This window comes from Crotalus tigris, unplaced genomic scaffold (assembly GCF_016545835.1).
Source record: "Crotalus tigris isolate CLP2741 ecotype Arizona unplaced genomic scaffold, ASM1654583v1 scf7180000024506.7606697, whole genome shotgun sequence".
Classification (NCBI taxonomy): domain Eukaryota; kingdom Metazoa; phylum Chordata; class Lepidosauria; order Squamata; family Viperidae; genus Crotalus; species Crotalus tigris.
In genome coordinates this window covers 2,498,687-2,514,447 of record NW_024100678.1, presented here as the reverse complement: position 1 = coordinate 2,514,447, position 15,761 = coordinate 2,498,687, and the positions used below count along the sequence as shown (strand labels likewise).

General features: G+C 34.9%; 1 protein-coding gene across 2 annotated transcripts in view; it reads left to right on the top strand.

Annotated features, from left to right (window-relative positions):
- Positions 1-429: 429 nt before the first annotated feature.
- Positions 430-15,761, top strand: part of SOX10 (SRY-box transcription factor 10) — a 25,128-nt gene continuing 9,796 nt past the window's right edge. The window contains exons 1-2 of one of the 2 annotated variants that reach the window (XM_039333526.1): positions 430-727; positions 1,604-2,067. In XM_039333526.1, the coding sequence (XP_039189460.1) occupies positions 1,658-2,067 (410 nt within the window). In that variant the 5' untranslated portion in view covers positions 430-727; positions 1,604-1,657. The remainder of the gene's footprint in view (positions 728-1,603; positions 2,068-15,761) is intronic. The other variant, XM_039333525.1, reaches the window with a different exon arrangement.

Below are 15,761 nucleotides of genomic sequence, written 5' to 3'. Positions count from 1 at the left end.
CTTGAGGGTTCACAGAACATTCAAGTATTGGAAGCTTGCCCAATATCAGAACAGTAAACTTCATCCTAAAGGCAATTCCATATAACTGCACATACATGGAAACTATCATGTTTTCAGTAGATGCATGTATCAAATAATTAACTATTATTCACACAATCATGGATTCATATATATAAATAAATAAAAATAAAACTATTGGTGTAGCCATCATAGGGAATGACACACAAAGTTTGTTCATTCTGTAGAGGATTGATAAAACAAAGTGGTCCTTAAAAGATGGTTTGAAAAGGAGTATTTGGGGAGGAAGAGAGGAAGGTCTGATGCTAACCTTTTGAATAGATGAAATAAAAGTTGACTATAGCCACCTTCTAAATAGGCCATACAGTAGAAAAGTGTAAATTTGAGATGGGGACTGAAATGTAGATGGGGATGCCGAATGTCTCCTGTCTGCATACAGTAGATGTATTTGGGCCATAGAGAGCTCTTAGCTCCACCCTTTGACTTTCCCTCCCCCAGTGTTAAGCAATGAGCCAGTCACAGAGACATTCATGCAGGGTATTAGGAGCAACCAAGCCTCCCTCCAGGAATGGCACTTCTGATAGTTCTCCCAGCACACAGCTCTTGAAAGCTACCAGCCTCGTGAAAAGAGAACAGACACAGAGAGAGCAGAGAGGCTAGTGGGACACAAATTACAGCTAACTCAGGATTTGCCCAGAGACCGGCTGATGTAAGTTTCCTTACCTGTACTTAATAACTTGCTTCTTCTCTTTTTTCCTTTTCTCTCTCCCTTCTTTTTAACTGACAGCTTTCACTTCACTTATTCCTTTAGTAGATCAAAGTTACTACTATTCTGTTCAAAATACTGTAAATATGTAACTGGAAACCAAATTTTAGTTTGGCTAATTTCTCTGAAGGTGTTTGAGTCAACTTTATTTTTAAATATTGTTTCCCTATGGTTGGATAATATCTCACAGAATCTAGGTGGTGATAGAAGTAACAAGTAATGATGAACTAAAGCTAACAGCTTTGAATTTCCTAAAAGATCCCCCCCCCTTTAATCATAGAGTAAGTGAAACAGGATTAGAACCTAAAGACAAAATATTTGTATCCCCTCTATGCTGCTTTTTACCTGTTGGCTTCAAGGGGCACAATATATAAAGACGCATTCTGAAATGTATGTCTTACACAATCACAAGGCGTTCTTGTTATGATCCTTTAATACTAAAACCACCTATTTCTCCTTCACTGCCAATATTCTTGACTCCAGTCTCAAAAGAAGCTTATATTAGAAGCCATATTTGGAATGTAGAAGGACGAATTAGAACATGGAGATTTTTTTTTATTCTCACCCTTCTAAGACCACCCCAATTTTTATTTCATGCTCATGTGCTCAAAAAGTCGGTTGCCATATTAGAAACTTCCCCAACAAAAATTGGAAGCATCAATTAATTTAGACCTTGTCCTCCCATTTTTGATCATCATTTTTGATTTTGCAAGTGATAAAATATAGCCCTGCTCTTTTTTTAATGGTTACTGGCTGTTTGTTTGATTGTTCAGGAATTTTCAACACTTTTGACTTTAATATTCACATCTATTTTTTTAATGGTAGTTCAAGCTTGAAGACTTGATTTTTGAGGGGTAAAATCAAGAGGAAACAATGACAGATGATCAAGACCTTTCTGAAGTAGAAATGAGTCCTGTTGGTTCTGAAGACCATCACTGCCTTTCACCAGGACCTTCCATGGCATCAGAAACCAACTCTCATCTTACCAACTCTGGCAGTGGCGAGATGGGGAAAGTGAAGAAGGAACAACAAGACACAGAGGCAGATGATGATAAGTTTCCAGTGTGCATCCGGGAGGCAGTGAGCCAGGTACTGAGTGGTTATGATTGGACCCTAGTGCCTATGCCTGTGCGTGTCAATGGAAGCAGCAAGAGCAAGCCCCATGTCAAGCGGCCTATGAATGCCTTCATGGTGTGGGCTCAAGCAGCCCGGAGGAAGCTGGCTGATCAGTATCCTCACCTTCACAATGCAGAACTTAGTAAGACGCTTGGGAAGCTCTGGAGGTAAGAACAATTGGGGGTTAAAGAAACCACATAAGGGCAAGATCAGCATAATGGAGAGTGAAAGAAGCTCAGCAAGTATTGATTTAGTGGATCTATTTTTGCAATTTATGGGGTTAATATAGGGAGTGTCAAAGAATAGGCAGACAGCCAATAGAATGAAACATCCCGAGTGCTGTGAATGTAAAATTTAGCTCATATTTGGATCTTGTCTATTCTCTTATCTCTGCCATGAGGCCCAGTTGACCTGGCCATTCAGTCTTAGGCCCATGAGATTTTATTTCACATACTATGTACTCTGCCCCTTCTCAGCTGTGTTCCTTCAATCTGGATTCTTGATCATCTTCTAATCCAAAGCATTTGGCATGCTGGCTGGGAATGATGGAAATTACATTTGGAGGCACTTGGAGGGCACCCAAGTGGGATAGGCAAGTTTAAACCTTTGCTTCCTTGTCAAACCAAAGGTCTTTGTTCTGCTGGGGAGCATCTAACACTGGAGCAATGATTTTCATGAATCCAACAATGTTGGAAAAGAGAATTTTACAGAATATTTTCTAAAACAATTCAAATAGCAACCTTTTTTCTCCATGAGGGAAAACAAATCCTTTTATTGGAGAGAAAGAACAAAATGATTACTAATAATATGGTGAAATGCAGGTACAATGAAAGAAACAGCTTGTTTTTATTAGAAACCATCCCATTTTTAATCACGGGGATAAATAATTTACAGTTGTCTGAAAGTGATATTGTGATGGGATTTGATATAGGATTGGTAACAAGCTTTGAAAAAAAAGGATAGTGGAGAAATGAGGAATTTAAAATTAAAGATAGGATCCTTTATATTGCTAATTAATCACCTTCCTCCTTTATAAATAGGTAATACTTGACTTATCAACTGGGCATAGGTAACTTTTCGGTGATCAAACTGAGGGACAGAATTATCTTTATGGAACTATACTACTCCATACTTAGCAGAAATAAGCCAGCACCTACTGGGATTGTTGCATTGTCCATGCTCTTCTGTTACATGGACCTAGACTTGAGGAGGCACTTACATTTCAGAGACACTACGTTTTCCCAGCATTCAGATCATATTAAATTGCTGCTGGGAGAAAAATGCAATCAATTATCACATCTAGAAGAACCTATTAGAATACAATTATGAGGATGTCAAGGGTATCCACTGGAGAGTGTTCATGACATCATTGATTTAAAACAGATATAACTCAATATATATGTGCCATAATAATAGCTTGGAAAAGAGGACTCACAATGGAGCTGAAACTAAATAGATGGAAACAAAGCATGGAAAGGCCTTTGATTGTTTCATCTTCACATCAGATAATCCTAATGCTATAGCCTAAGGATTCATTTATATAATTAAAATGGTTATTTTAGCATGGGACTTTTAGCATTAGAGGTTAGCTGATTTTAGATTCTTCATTTTGTGGGGAAAGTATAAGCTGACTTATACACTGACGTCTAATCAAACATTTAAAAAGATGATTAAGAGGAAAGTATAAAATTTGCCTCTCTTCCTGTCATATTGCATTATAACTTCAGAATTCTGGATATGCAGGAGTTTCATGCGAAATCTCAGATGAGGCAGACTTGCTTTGATTGATCATCCAAATAAACCTTAAAGTTGGATTCTGTTGCTGGGAGATATTCTTTTGAATTCAGTGTAACACATCTGAAGCAATTAAACATCACAACAAAAGCTTGAATAAAGGTTAAATTAATTATATTATTTCTAATATGATCCTCAGAATTGGGGTTTTAAAAAAATCTACTTTTATCCAGATAGTGGAATATTAGAAAATAGCTTTGGAACAAAACAAACTGAAATATATAATTTTCATCATATCACGTGATTCTTTCAGACAAGGAAATATAAAAACAAGGGACTCGAAATTCCAGGATCTAGCCACACTGCTTGCTTTTAAAACTTTGCCCCATCCACCCGACTATCATTCTTTCAAAAGATCTAAATAAGTCTTAGTTCATGTGATTCATTTTGCTAAGCAATTTGGTTATGGGGAGCAACAGAGTACCCATGTGATGTTGGGTTAAGAATTCCACTTCTTTCTTGGCACATTTGTAACTGACTTCAGCTAAAAGGCAACTGATTGACTAGAGCTCAATAGTGTATAATAGTACATATTGCATACTGAGCTTCTATGTTCTTCTCAAAAAGGGCTGAAAATGTTTAAACCTTAAAGAGCCACTGGCTAATAGGACAAGCAACTGAGGTGATCTAACTTTATATGCAGCACACTTTTTTTTATTACCTCCCTAAAATTGTTTGATACATACTCCATTAAGACACTGGGATTTTCTTAATGAAAACAAACTTAATATTAAGGACCTCAGTTCTTTAGCCATGTGATTTAAAGGCAATTATCTTTCTGGATTAGATAGATGTGAAACAGAGATATTGACTACAAGTCATATTAAATTGCAGAACCTCTATGAAATCTATTCTCTCCAGTATTTTAGTTTGTCTCTTTGGTGCTGGAGAAAAGCATTCACAAAATATCTGACAGACTAATTTCTTGAGTGCGGTTTATCAGAATCAGAATCTGTTCCTTCTTCTTTTGACTAACTCAAGCAGAAGGGCTTCCTAAAAATAAATAAATATAAAGAAACATAGTAGAACACAAATAAGATTTCTAAGGTATCCTGCTCATATCTCATTTTTTTCCCCAAAATACCCTACAAAAGAATTTTTGTAAACAGTTCATGATGAACTACTTTGATAACTCTGGCTTCTTAAGGTTACAAAGACATTGTTACTTCACAGCAGCCTGTTTGCATTCACTATTGCACAGACTATTAAATCTACTGTTACTACTACAACTGCTATTGCTGCTACTAATATTTGGAGTTTGAAACCAGATTAACATATTTTTGACACCCAGACAATTTAAGTTTTACGAAACCAACCCATTCTATTAAAAATGACATTTATTTATTTATTTATTAAATATTTATTTAGTTGAAGAAAAAATTAATGCACATTAATTTTCTTGATCCTTATAAACAATTATTTGTGATGATTTGTTCTTTGACCAGCTACAAATTTATTGCTGCTAATACTGGTATAATCATAGGTTAGTTATACATTAGTAGACAGTGTTGAGATATAAACCAATAAGGCAATCAATGTATTTGTTTAATTGCATTAGGATCAGTGTTAAGTACATACTGTAAATGCTAAATCAGTGTTGATCATATCGTCAATGAGTAGATTAAGCAGCAGTGTAAGTATCTTCCCTTTCTTCTACTTTGTTATTAGATCAAGTCAGTAATCATAATAAGATCCTTCTTCCTATTTTTTCTCTGATGATTAGATGCAGTAATTATCAAACTATTACAATAGTGTAAAAATCAACTATATTAAATATTGTGACTGTGCAAGGGCAAATCAAATAAGTTGAGCGTTTTGAAGTGCATCTCTTCTTTAGGCGGGAGGGAGATATACCAAATTTTTTATTTGTTTTAAAGTCATCTTCAAGCTCATTGATGATACTAGATTGTAGCCATTAGCTTTTGAACATGTCTGATTTGTAACAGAGGACACAGAATGCTAGTCATATTTTTATCTTTTTATTTTCATTAATGTGATGTTGCATTTACTTTTATATTTGTCTTATTATATTTTTGCTTGTATATTTTTCAAAATGAGAGTTTATAATCTTAAACACATCAAAATAATGATGCATGCTGAATTCAACAGAATCTGCTTCTATATATATACCCTTAGGGTACCATACAATCAAAATCATACAGTTATAATTAGTTATTATGTACCTGCTAATTATACTCTATATAATGAAGAGCTCCATAGAATATCTATGACTTCTTTTTAAATATTATATAGTGGTATATATATCCCTTGTTTCATGCACAACTCTTGATCGTATATAGATTTCTTTTTGCCTTAATATCCCATTATATTTATTGACGCTTGCTGTGGTCCTGCTTGGTTAGTTCTTGTTTTAGGAAAACAGTCACAGCATGTCTAAGGGACAAATCAAAACGGCTGATTTCTCAATAATCTTGATTTATGTCTCTATTTGCTTTGCCTTGTTTGCTTTTGTTAACAAAAACTTCCTTGTCTCACTCTTCTCTTACACAGCATTTCTCTTTTTTTTCTTTTTATATCTTGCTGCCAACATTTTAAAATCACCTTAAATATTCTTTAAATAAATATTATCTTAACTATATAGTCATAAACAAACAAACAAACAAACAAATAAATAAATATTTCAGGTTTTTTAAAGTATTTTGTCCTAATTGAAAAACAATTTTACTTCCTGCTTTCGATATAAAGCTCACATACAGAGAATGTCAGTCATTAAAATGTTAAGTTTGGAAAAGTCATTTTCTTTTCTGATCCCAGACACACAGAGGGTGTCTCCCAGATCTCGTGGCTGTGTTCTATGGGACCTACAGCTGCCACTCCTATCCTTGAGACTTCCAGGAATTCTGAACGGGCAGAAGCCCCATGTCTGCCTTCCCAGGTCAATTAGACAGGAAAGCCACCAGATGAGCTAATTTTACTTAATTGTAAGACTGCATTAAGAGAATCTTCCAAGTCTGACAGTAGAAACTTTTTGCCATTTCTTTTACTGTCTGATAAATTAGAACTGTTCCTTTCTGAGTTTCTTTCTCTGCCCATTATGCAGCTGCAAGTTGTATCTAGGTAGCATCTCTTCTCTCCATCTCCCAAGGTTATTCTCACATACCATTACATCCATTGCAATCAAGGGACAACACAGTAAATAGCTTTCAGTAGATTGGTGCTACAGTGATTTATTTATTGAGTCACTTAACTTGGAACCGGACAATAACAATTCTGTAGAATAACTTCTGGCCATCAGATGTCCTCCAGGTATGTTGGACTACAACTCCCATGCCCTGGAATAGAATGATGGTGATATAGTCCAATACATCCAGAAGGCATCGAGCTATAGAAGGCTAATTTAGGATACCAAAAAGCAAGAAGGAGAGAGTGCTTGCACTTAAAGCGGTATATAAGTCTCATAAATGAATAAATAAATAAGCTGCATTACAAAGGCATTTGTGAGCAAGGAGATATCAATGGTGTCCCCAGGTTTGAAACAGCCTCTAGAGTTCTTCAGAAGTTGTCCCTGAGTTGCATTTTTTAAGAGGTAAATTATTAAACATGGAAATAATGCTCATGAGCATTATCAATTAATTCATTTCAATTTGATTGCATTTAGGTTTTGTTCTGGCCTTCTATCCATTTCTGGGAGTGCAACTCTTGGCACACTATTCACAGGTCAAATGTAGCCAAAGGCTTAAAAATCAGTTCATGACCCTGTATTAAAGAAATGCTCACTGACAATAATACTTTTCTTATGAAAATGCAGGAAAGATTTCAATCTCTTCTTTTGTATGTTTATTTGTTACATGCATACATACGTCGCCTGCTCTATCAATTCCTGATATTTATAATACCCCAATAAATATCATAATCCCAAATTAAAATGTATTTAATAGATATTTAAAAGCATAATCCAAGAAAACAGAAAAAAATTTACAAATGAATAAAACACAGAGTAAAAGCTTCAAAGTTAACATTAGATCACTGTGTTTAACAGTGATCAAAATCATTAGTAAAGTCAATATGATTCATATTATCTCGGCCACTTTAGTTAACTATAGAATATTTCCCAAACTCTCCCAGATGTTTCCTGCTTCAAAACTCTTGCATCTTGAAAGGGAAAGTTTTCATTGCCTTCCTAAATGTTCGCAGGGAGAAAGCTATCCTCACCTTGTGGGATGGGCTATTCCACAGCAGGCAATTGATATATGAACACATCCAGGAATCAGAAACCTACCTGATTCCTAAAGTGGAACTGAAGTCAAAGTCTGGATTGTCGCTTCTCTTGTCCTGTCAAGCATGCCTGCATTATCCTAAACTAAAAAGGCCAACAAATAGCATCAACATTTATCTTTTATACTGTACTTTCAGCCAGCAACTAGAACAAACAAGTAAAACTTTGCCTCATACACTGCCTTTTCTGGATAAAAGTGAAATAAAATCAAAATCACAGTTTTCACTTTTATTTTAGAAGTGTAGATAGCATCTCCTCCTCCGTGTGGAATGAAAACCTGCTGTTGAAGTTCTATTTATTTTTTAAGATATAGTCCACAATATAACTCACAGGCACCCAAAACATAACAAATACCTTTACTGGCTTCATAAACCATAATGGTGTTTATCTCTTGCTTCTCATCACATCTCCAAAGCATCTGCTATGGCTCAAGGACAACTGTTTTACTCCCTATGGACTAGAGTGCATGACTTTTGCCTGATGTGTTGAATTTGTAACTGTTGTACAACTGGAATCCAAGACCATTTCAACTCCATTGTATCCAGAAGATTTTTTTAAAAAGATTCTTCTCTTCGTATCAATATTTTTCAGTGGCAATATCCAAAAGGATATTCCCCAGCCACCCACCAAAATTCCTGCATTATTGTTTCCACAATCTGCTGTAATCAGGAATCTTTCTTTAATTTGGAAATTCCTCTGGATTTTTACAGATAGAGGCAGTAGTCAATTTGCATTATTCATTGTGGAAATAATACCCACACCTTCATGGGAAAATTAATATTTTAATGGGAAGACAAAACTTGTATTTCCTAAGATCCCTTAAAATTGTACTTAATTTTTTTAGTATACAGTATTTACTATATTTAGTACTTATTTAATATAGCTCATGCTCTCATAATAAGGCTACAATTTATGCCAGTAATATTCCTACTTTACTGAGAATAGCTTGTCTAAAGTATCCTCTCATATTGTATAGTTTTTACAAACAGTATCGGAGCTGAACTGAAATTTGGGATAGTCTCTCAATTACCAGACTGTTCTTATTCTCAATCTGTGATTTATGACCTCATGTGTAATGAATTTCCTACACAGTGCTATCTTTTATTTAAGGAATTGTATGTGCTTACCTCATGTGTACATTTTTATTTTTGCCACACATTGATTGATTATGTGCCATCGCGTTAGTGTTAACTTTTAGCAACGACAGAGATAGATTTTCTCTAAGCCAATCTGTTCCTAACCGTCATTCAGGTCTTCCAATGGGGTATGCATCATCACTCAAACTGAGTCCATCCACTTTGCTGCCGGTTGTCCCTTCTTCTCCTTCCTTCCACCTTTCCCAGCATAATGGATTTCAGCAGAGAACTAGGTTTTCACTTAATGTGTCTGATGTAGAAAACAATTGAGCCTGGTCATTTCTGCCTCATGTGAGAACTCTGAGTTGATTTGTTCAATGATCCGTTGGTTTGCTTTCTTGACTGCTCACAGTATTTCCAGAGTCTTTTCCGACACCAACATTCAAAGGGGTCAATATTCTTTCTATCCTGCTTCTTCTATCCTTACCTTTCATAGAGTGTAACAAGGAATATCATTAGTTGCATTATACTAATTTTCATAGGTATATACATGACAGCATCTGAATATCTTTTTCAATTGCCACATGTATATGTTGGGAAATAAATATGATAGCATTTTACATATAAGTGTGCACAAGTAAATTGGTATGGGAGCATTAACAATGATATACCCAAGGGATATCATAAGCTGCTCATGGGTTTCATTCGATGCATAGGTTCGCATCCAGAATACTTACCTTGTAGTTCCTGATTTTGCAGAGGCCATTATCCTTTTTGTCCAGAAGAAAGATAATTGTTAATTTCTTGCAGCAAAACCAATATTTTTGTGACATCTTAAAGATTAATAGACTTTCATTTTGTTCAATGTTGATTCTGCTCAAAGTTGAATAATCAGTTGAATAAATGTATTGGCAGATTTTAATATTGAAGATCAGTTATAATTCAATACGTAGAATTATAATTATGCCTGAAAATTTTTATATGTGATTCTTAATTGTTAAAGACACTTTAAAATAAAATGTAGATAATTGAACATTACTAATAGTATTAATGTACTTGAGTGCTAAGATGAAGAAAGCAGAATTTTCAATTCCTATGGAACCAATTTATAGAACAGATCCCTATATCTCTTCTAAAAATTCATTGCTGACCAATAAAAAGGATTCAGGCAAAGGGCTGTAATAGATGAATGATTACTACATAAATAAAATGAAAATTGAGATCTAATTTCACATATACATTTTTCTTCTGTTTATTGCATCGTTAGCGGACAATATTGATGATAATTCTCATTTGATACGGTTTTAATTTTCATCATGATCAAACCAGATTCGACATTAGGTTCAAGTCCCAGTTTGCTTTTAAATGGTTTGTTGGTTATTCAAAACCAGCTATGTTCACAGAACAGACTAAGCTAAAATCCATGGATTTTAAGTATGTGTACATCATTTGGAAGTTGAATGCCATGAAAATAGAATTTTTATCCATTTTGCCAATTTCAACGAGAATGAAGTAAGAGTAGAACAGGTTTTTGAATTATACATTTTTGCACTTAATAATTTGTTGGTTGATTCTTGCCAAGGACTTTTTCTTTATGGAAATAGTATCTAGTGCCTGAGAATAAATGCTAAAGAAATTATTGTGTGCCAGATTCACTGGGAAAGATACAGAAGTGCAGGGTTTTTCCAGCCCAGAAAATCCATGAGATGTAGAAGCCTTGAGATTCCTTCAGATTGAAAGGGCGTTTTTGCACAGGCAGAGGTACAAAGTCCCGTAAAGAATTGTAGAGAGGGATGTAAGTGTGGATTCTTGTACCTGTTGTGAGGAGCGCAAGTGTGATCCATTTGGAAAGAAAGACAATAACAAAATTAGTATCTGTCATAATGTGAGAAGACCAGGCTGCTGCATGTAGAGACTAAAATGCTGCTATTTACAGCACCCTCTCCTGGACAAGATATCCAATAATACATTCCAACAAGAATAAAAATTGTTCCCTAAAATAAATCCATAGGAATTCACAGTGGTTGCAAAAAGAAAAGAATAGTTAGACTTATGATGGCCTAATTAACACATTGCTGCATGTATTCAGGAGAAGAAGAAGATGAACTTGTGGTATGTTGTAAAAATTCTCTGGTGTACTTTTAGTTTTTGATGGGCAAATTCAGATATTCGGAAGAAGATCATTAAGCACTGAACATTGCAAGATATGTTAAGCATCAGTGCAATGTATACATCCATGCACACAGACCAAAAATCAGTCTGCCAGTTTGGTGAAAGTGTTCCCGAGAGTTTTTGACAGCATCATAGTATATAAGCGATTGTACATCTTTCCAGTTTTTTTTATATCAAATAGTTCAGTGTTCCCAATTTGATGTCTTCCAGATGTGTTGACCTCTAACTCCCATTATTCCTAATCAGCATATTTATGAAAATATAAGAATAGAACAAAACCAAAGCCCATCTTAGACCAGGATTTTGTTTCTCATTGATCAACTGGATGCTCACAAGTAGGAGACGGAGACATATTTCTCTTCTGCTGTTGTTTGCCTGCAACTAATTTTTGAGCAACACTGCCTGTAATCCAAAGATGACTTTTCAAGACTAATAGCCCTTAACTGATCTTCCTCCGTGAATGTATCCATTCCCTCTTTAAAGACATCTAAATTAGGGTTATTATGTGCTGGTTGAAGAAGTGCTTTCTTTTGATTGTTCTGAATGTTAATCTAGTCATCTTCACTGGATCACAACTGGCCCCAGTGTTTTGACAGAGGAAAAAAAATTCCTCCCAGCTCACTTTCTTAATATCATGCTGCATAAACACTTCAGTTGTCCACCCGCCACTTCCTCAGGTGCTTTCTTCCTATGCTAAGAATCCTGCATGTTCTATTTTTGATTTTTTAAAGGAGTCTCCCAACTATTCACTCTTCTGCAGCTATGTCTCTAACTCTATTATATCTTTCTTTCAACTGTGACCAGAAATGTAAATAGTGTTCCAAACATAGATGTGCCATAGATGTATATAATGAAAAAAAATGCCAATGTTATTCTCAGTCCCTTTCCTAATTATTTCTAGAAGGAATCTGCTTTTTTCGACAACTGCTGTGGACAGAGTTAACCTCTTTGTTGAGCTATCCACTGTGACCCCGAGATCTTTTTCTTGATTAGTTTACAGGCAGCTCAGATCATATTAATGTATAGATGGAGTTAGATTGTTGCCCTAATGTGCATCATTTAACTTTTAAATTGAAATTCACAGTTTGCCATACATAGTTAGGCTGGTTAGAAATTAATGGTTGAAATCTTGTGATTGAGCCCCAGATTGGCAGTAGGTGAGTGCAATAGCTCAGGATATGCCCTACTTTTATCACTAGCCACCCAATAATATTGGCACATCAAACCTAGGCATGCATAATCAATAGAATCATGGCAAGAAAATTGTGGAAGGATAATACTGCTCTTGCTTTTTTTCCTGATTCTTTTTTCATTATTATGCCTTAGCACAGAGGTCCCCAACCTTTTGAGCACCAGGGACCGGTTCCGTGGAGAGAGGTTTTTCTGTGGACCAGAGGGGATATGGTTTCTTGTACTGCCTGTATCCCGTGGATGGGGCTTTGCTTGTTTGTGCAGACCTGTTTCTGGCATGCCACAGCCCAATGCCAGTTGGGGACCCCTGCCTTAGCACATGCACTGTTATTCATGAACTGAGCAGGGTGAATTGCATCCAATGTTTTGATTTTAATATTCACAGAAAAAGGTCTGTCAACCTAGGAAAGTGAGCAAATTGTTCAGCTTGTATTTGCATGCAGTTCACTAAATTATTTGTTCTAACCAATATTCAAACAGAAGTGTAAATTGTCCTTCAGGAATGGTACTTTTTTGATAAAGCAATTCTCTACTCTGAATTGTTTATTCTAATGTGCATGTTGGGGAAAATTAAAGAAAATGCATATGTGAATAAGAATGGCACAAATAAATGCATATTAAAGCAATAACTTGGAAAAATGAATCTATTAAACCAAATTATACATCTTAGGAGAAATTCATTTAAACATATGCATTTTTTAAAAATTGTAAACAAATAGCAAATGGAAAAGAGAACATGAGTAGAAAACTGAGAAACTGTGAGAAACCAAAACTAATAAAATTATGCTCTTAAATGTGGCAATGTGTTGTGTGAATAAAGAGGAATTGTTTTAAAATTGTGCCACTGGTGGAATCTGGTAGGTGCTAAAATTGTTTCTGTGAGAACAAGTTATCCTACAGTTAAGAAAGGTAACTTTTTATCATGTGTTATATAGGTTTGGCTCAACATTTACAAACTATTCATACAAATTACACTGAACAAATAGAAGTGTGTATGTAATGTGTTTAAGTGGACGAGTGGGCAGATACATGCCTAGAATTCTTTTGAAACAAGTTGAAAAAGGAGAACTAATTATCTTTCCTGGTAATGGGAAGCAGCTTCCATCTATTTGGGCTAATATTGTCAACATTCCGAGATTATGAGAACTATACCCAACATGATATGGAGGATTATAAGTCCTTCATCCTTGTAAATGAGGGCAACACTTTTGACTTTTAAAAATACTTCCATTTTTTTCTCAAACAACTTTTCATTGTAACTTTATATGAACTGAGTTGTTAGCACACAGATGAGCAGAAACTACACCAGAATATGTGAGTAGATAAGGTGCTCATTTATTCAATTATCACTAACTTTTTGGACCAAATGTATATTGCTTCACCAGGACTGTCAGCATCTGCCTGGGTGCATTTTCGCCCACTTGTGCTTGTCACATGTCTGATATTATCTAGCCTTCTTGGCAGACAAGCTTGCCAAATACAAAAAGAGACAGACTTCTTGACCCTTCATGGGTTGTGAATAAGAGAATGATATCAACAGACGTAGTTTGTCATAAAGCTACCCTTGCAGACTTTGTTTTCTTTGTCTACAGAGAACTACAGGAGCATAACCTTATCTTTTTGGCATGTGATCATTTAGATTTGACGTTAGGAATGATTTGTACAGATTAGGAAGAACTTCATATCTTTAAAATAGCCTTTATTTATAGAAAGTGAACTTTTGTACAAAAGAAAAAAAACATGTTTAGCATTTATTCAGAAGTATCCTTGTTCCAAATCCCAAAGATGGCACATTACTGTCAATTGAGCTAGATTTGACTGGTAGAACTCATGATTAAAGAAACATAAAACAAATAATTAAATAGATAGTACAAATTTGTGATAGCTCAATTAAATTTCAGATACATACTATCAGCAGAAAAGATATTTACAACAATACTCATTGGAAATAATAACATTGTCTTAGCATTGCTAAATTAATTAACCCCAGGATGGGGCAGAAAACTGTTTTATTCAATTGAAACCCAGATTAGCACCAATGATTTTGATAAAGTCTAATTTAATTTCATGCTGAATTTTTCTTATATCTCTTTTCTATATTCTGCATGTGATAAAATCAAATGTCCAAAATATATCCTATCTTTTTAGGTGTTGCTTGCTTTAGGTGTTGAAGCATCTGTTTTTGACTCAGTAGACTATCAAAAAGTCAAATATGAGTTGGTAGAAATTTTGATGTGCATTATAAGAGTTTTCAAGTCTCAGCCCAAATAACTTTGAGCCATGTCATGTTGGAATAGTATTGTCATAGTCACAATGTTCAAGCATCTGTATTTGTCTATGGGTATTCATGTCGAATGTGTGGTCTTCTATCCTCCATTTTCTCCTTGTTTTCATTGTTCACCACACTGATTCAGCAGAAGCTGCTACTGATGAGTAAGTGGAGACGGTTGTGACTTTATCATTTGCGGTCACTTTCAAGGATATTCACCAGATTTCTTACTGTCATGACAGGGAAAAACTAAGACTGAAAGACCATCTCTCACTGATGTTATAGCCAATGTGAAGACTTCTTTTGAACTGTGTGAAATATTCTTTATTTGTGGGTCAAGAAACTGGGAGTTTCATATTTGGTGGACTTGTAGAAATATAAAAGCTTTTTGGATTAAGATTTGGTGGAACATTCAAAAGATTTTTAATAGAAAGATAAAGTTTACACCACAATTATTTTTATTAGGTATTATTGAAGATTGTGATGTTAAAGAAACTATTTTAATGTTGAATCTTATTATGGCGGCAAGGTTATTGGTTGGGCAATATTGGAGGAAAGATTTTTTGCGTTCTATAGAAGAATGGTTGTTTAAAGTTTCTAATTTAGCAGAAATGGCCAAAATTTCTGCCTATTTGAAAGATCATTCACAAGAAAGATACATCTCGGTGTGGAGAAGATGGATAAATTTTGTACAGAATAAGTATGGGATTAAAAAGTATTATTTAGTTTTTGATTAACTCATAGTTTAAACTGGGAGTTTTTGTATTTGAGTTAAAGTATTTTAGGGATTTTGTTATTGGTATAGTTGGATAAGCTTAGTTAAAATTTGTTTGCTTATTTTTTTTTTTAACCCTGTTATCAGCTCTGGGAAGAGAGGGGGGGAGGGTTGGGGTGGGGGGAGGGTGGGAGAGTTATTGTATTATTATAATAAATTTGTATAAAACTTTTCAATAAAAAAAAGAAACTGGGAGTTCAATTAAAGCTTTCTTAGGACTAATAGCTTTACAGGTTTTTTTTTGCCTTCCCCCATCTGTTTTGGTGGGGGTTTTTTTTTATGTGTGTGAGGAGGAAAGGTTGCATCCAATTCCTTTTAAAAAAAATCATACAAACAAGAAGATTGAG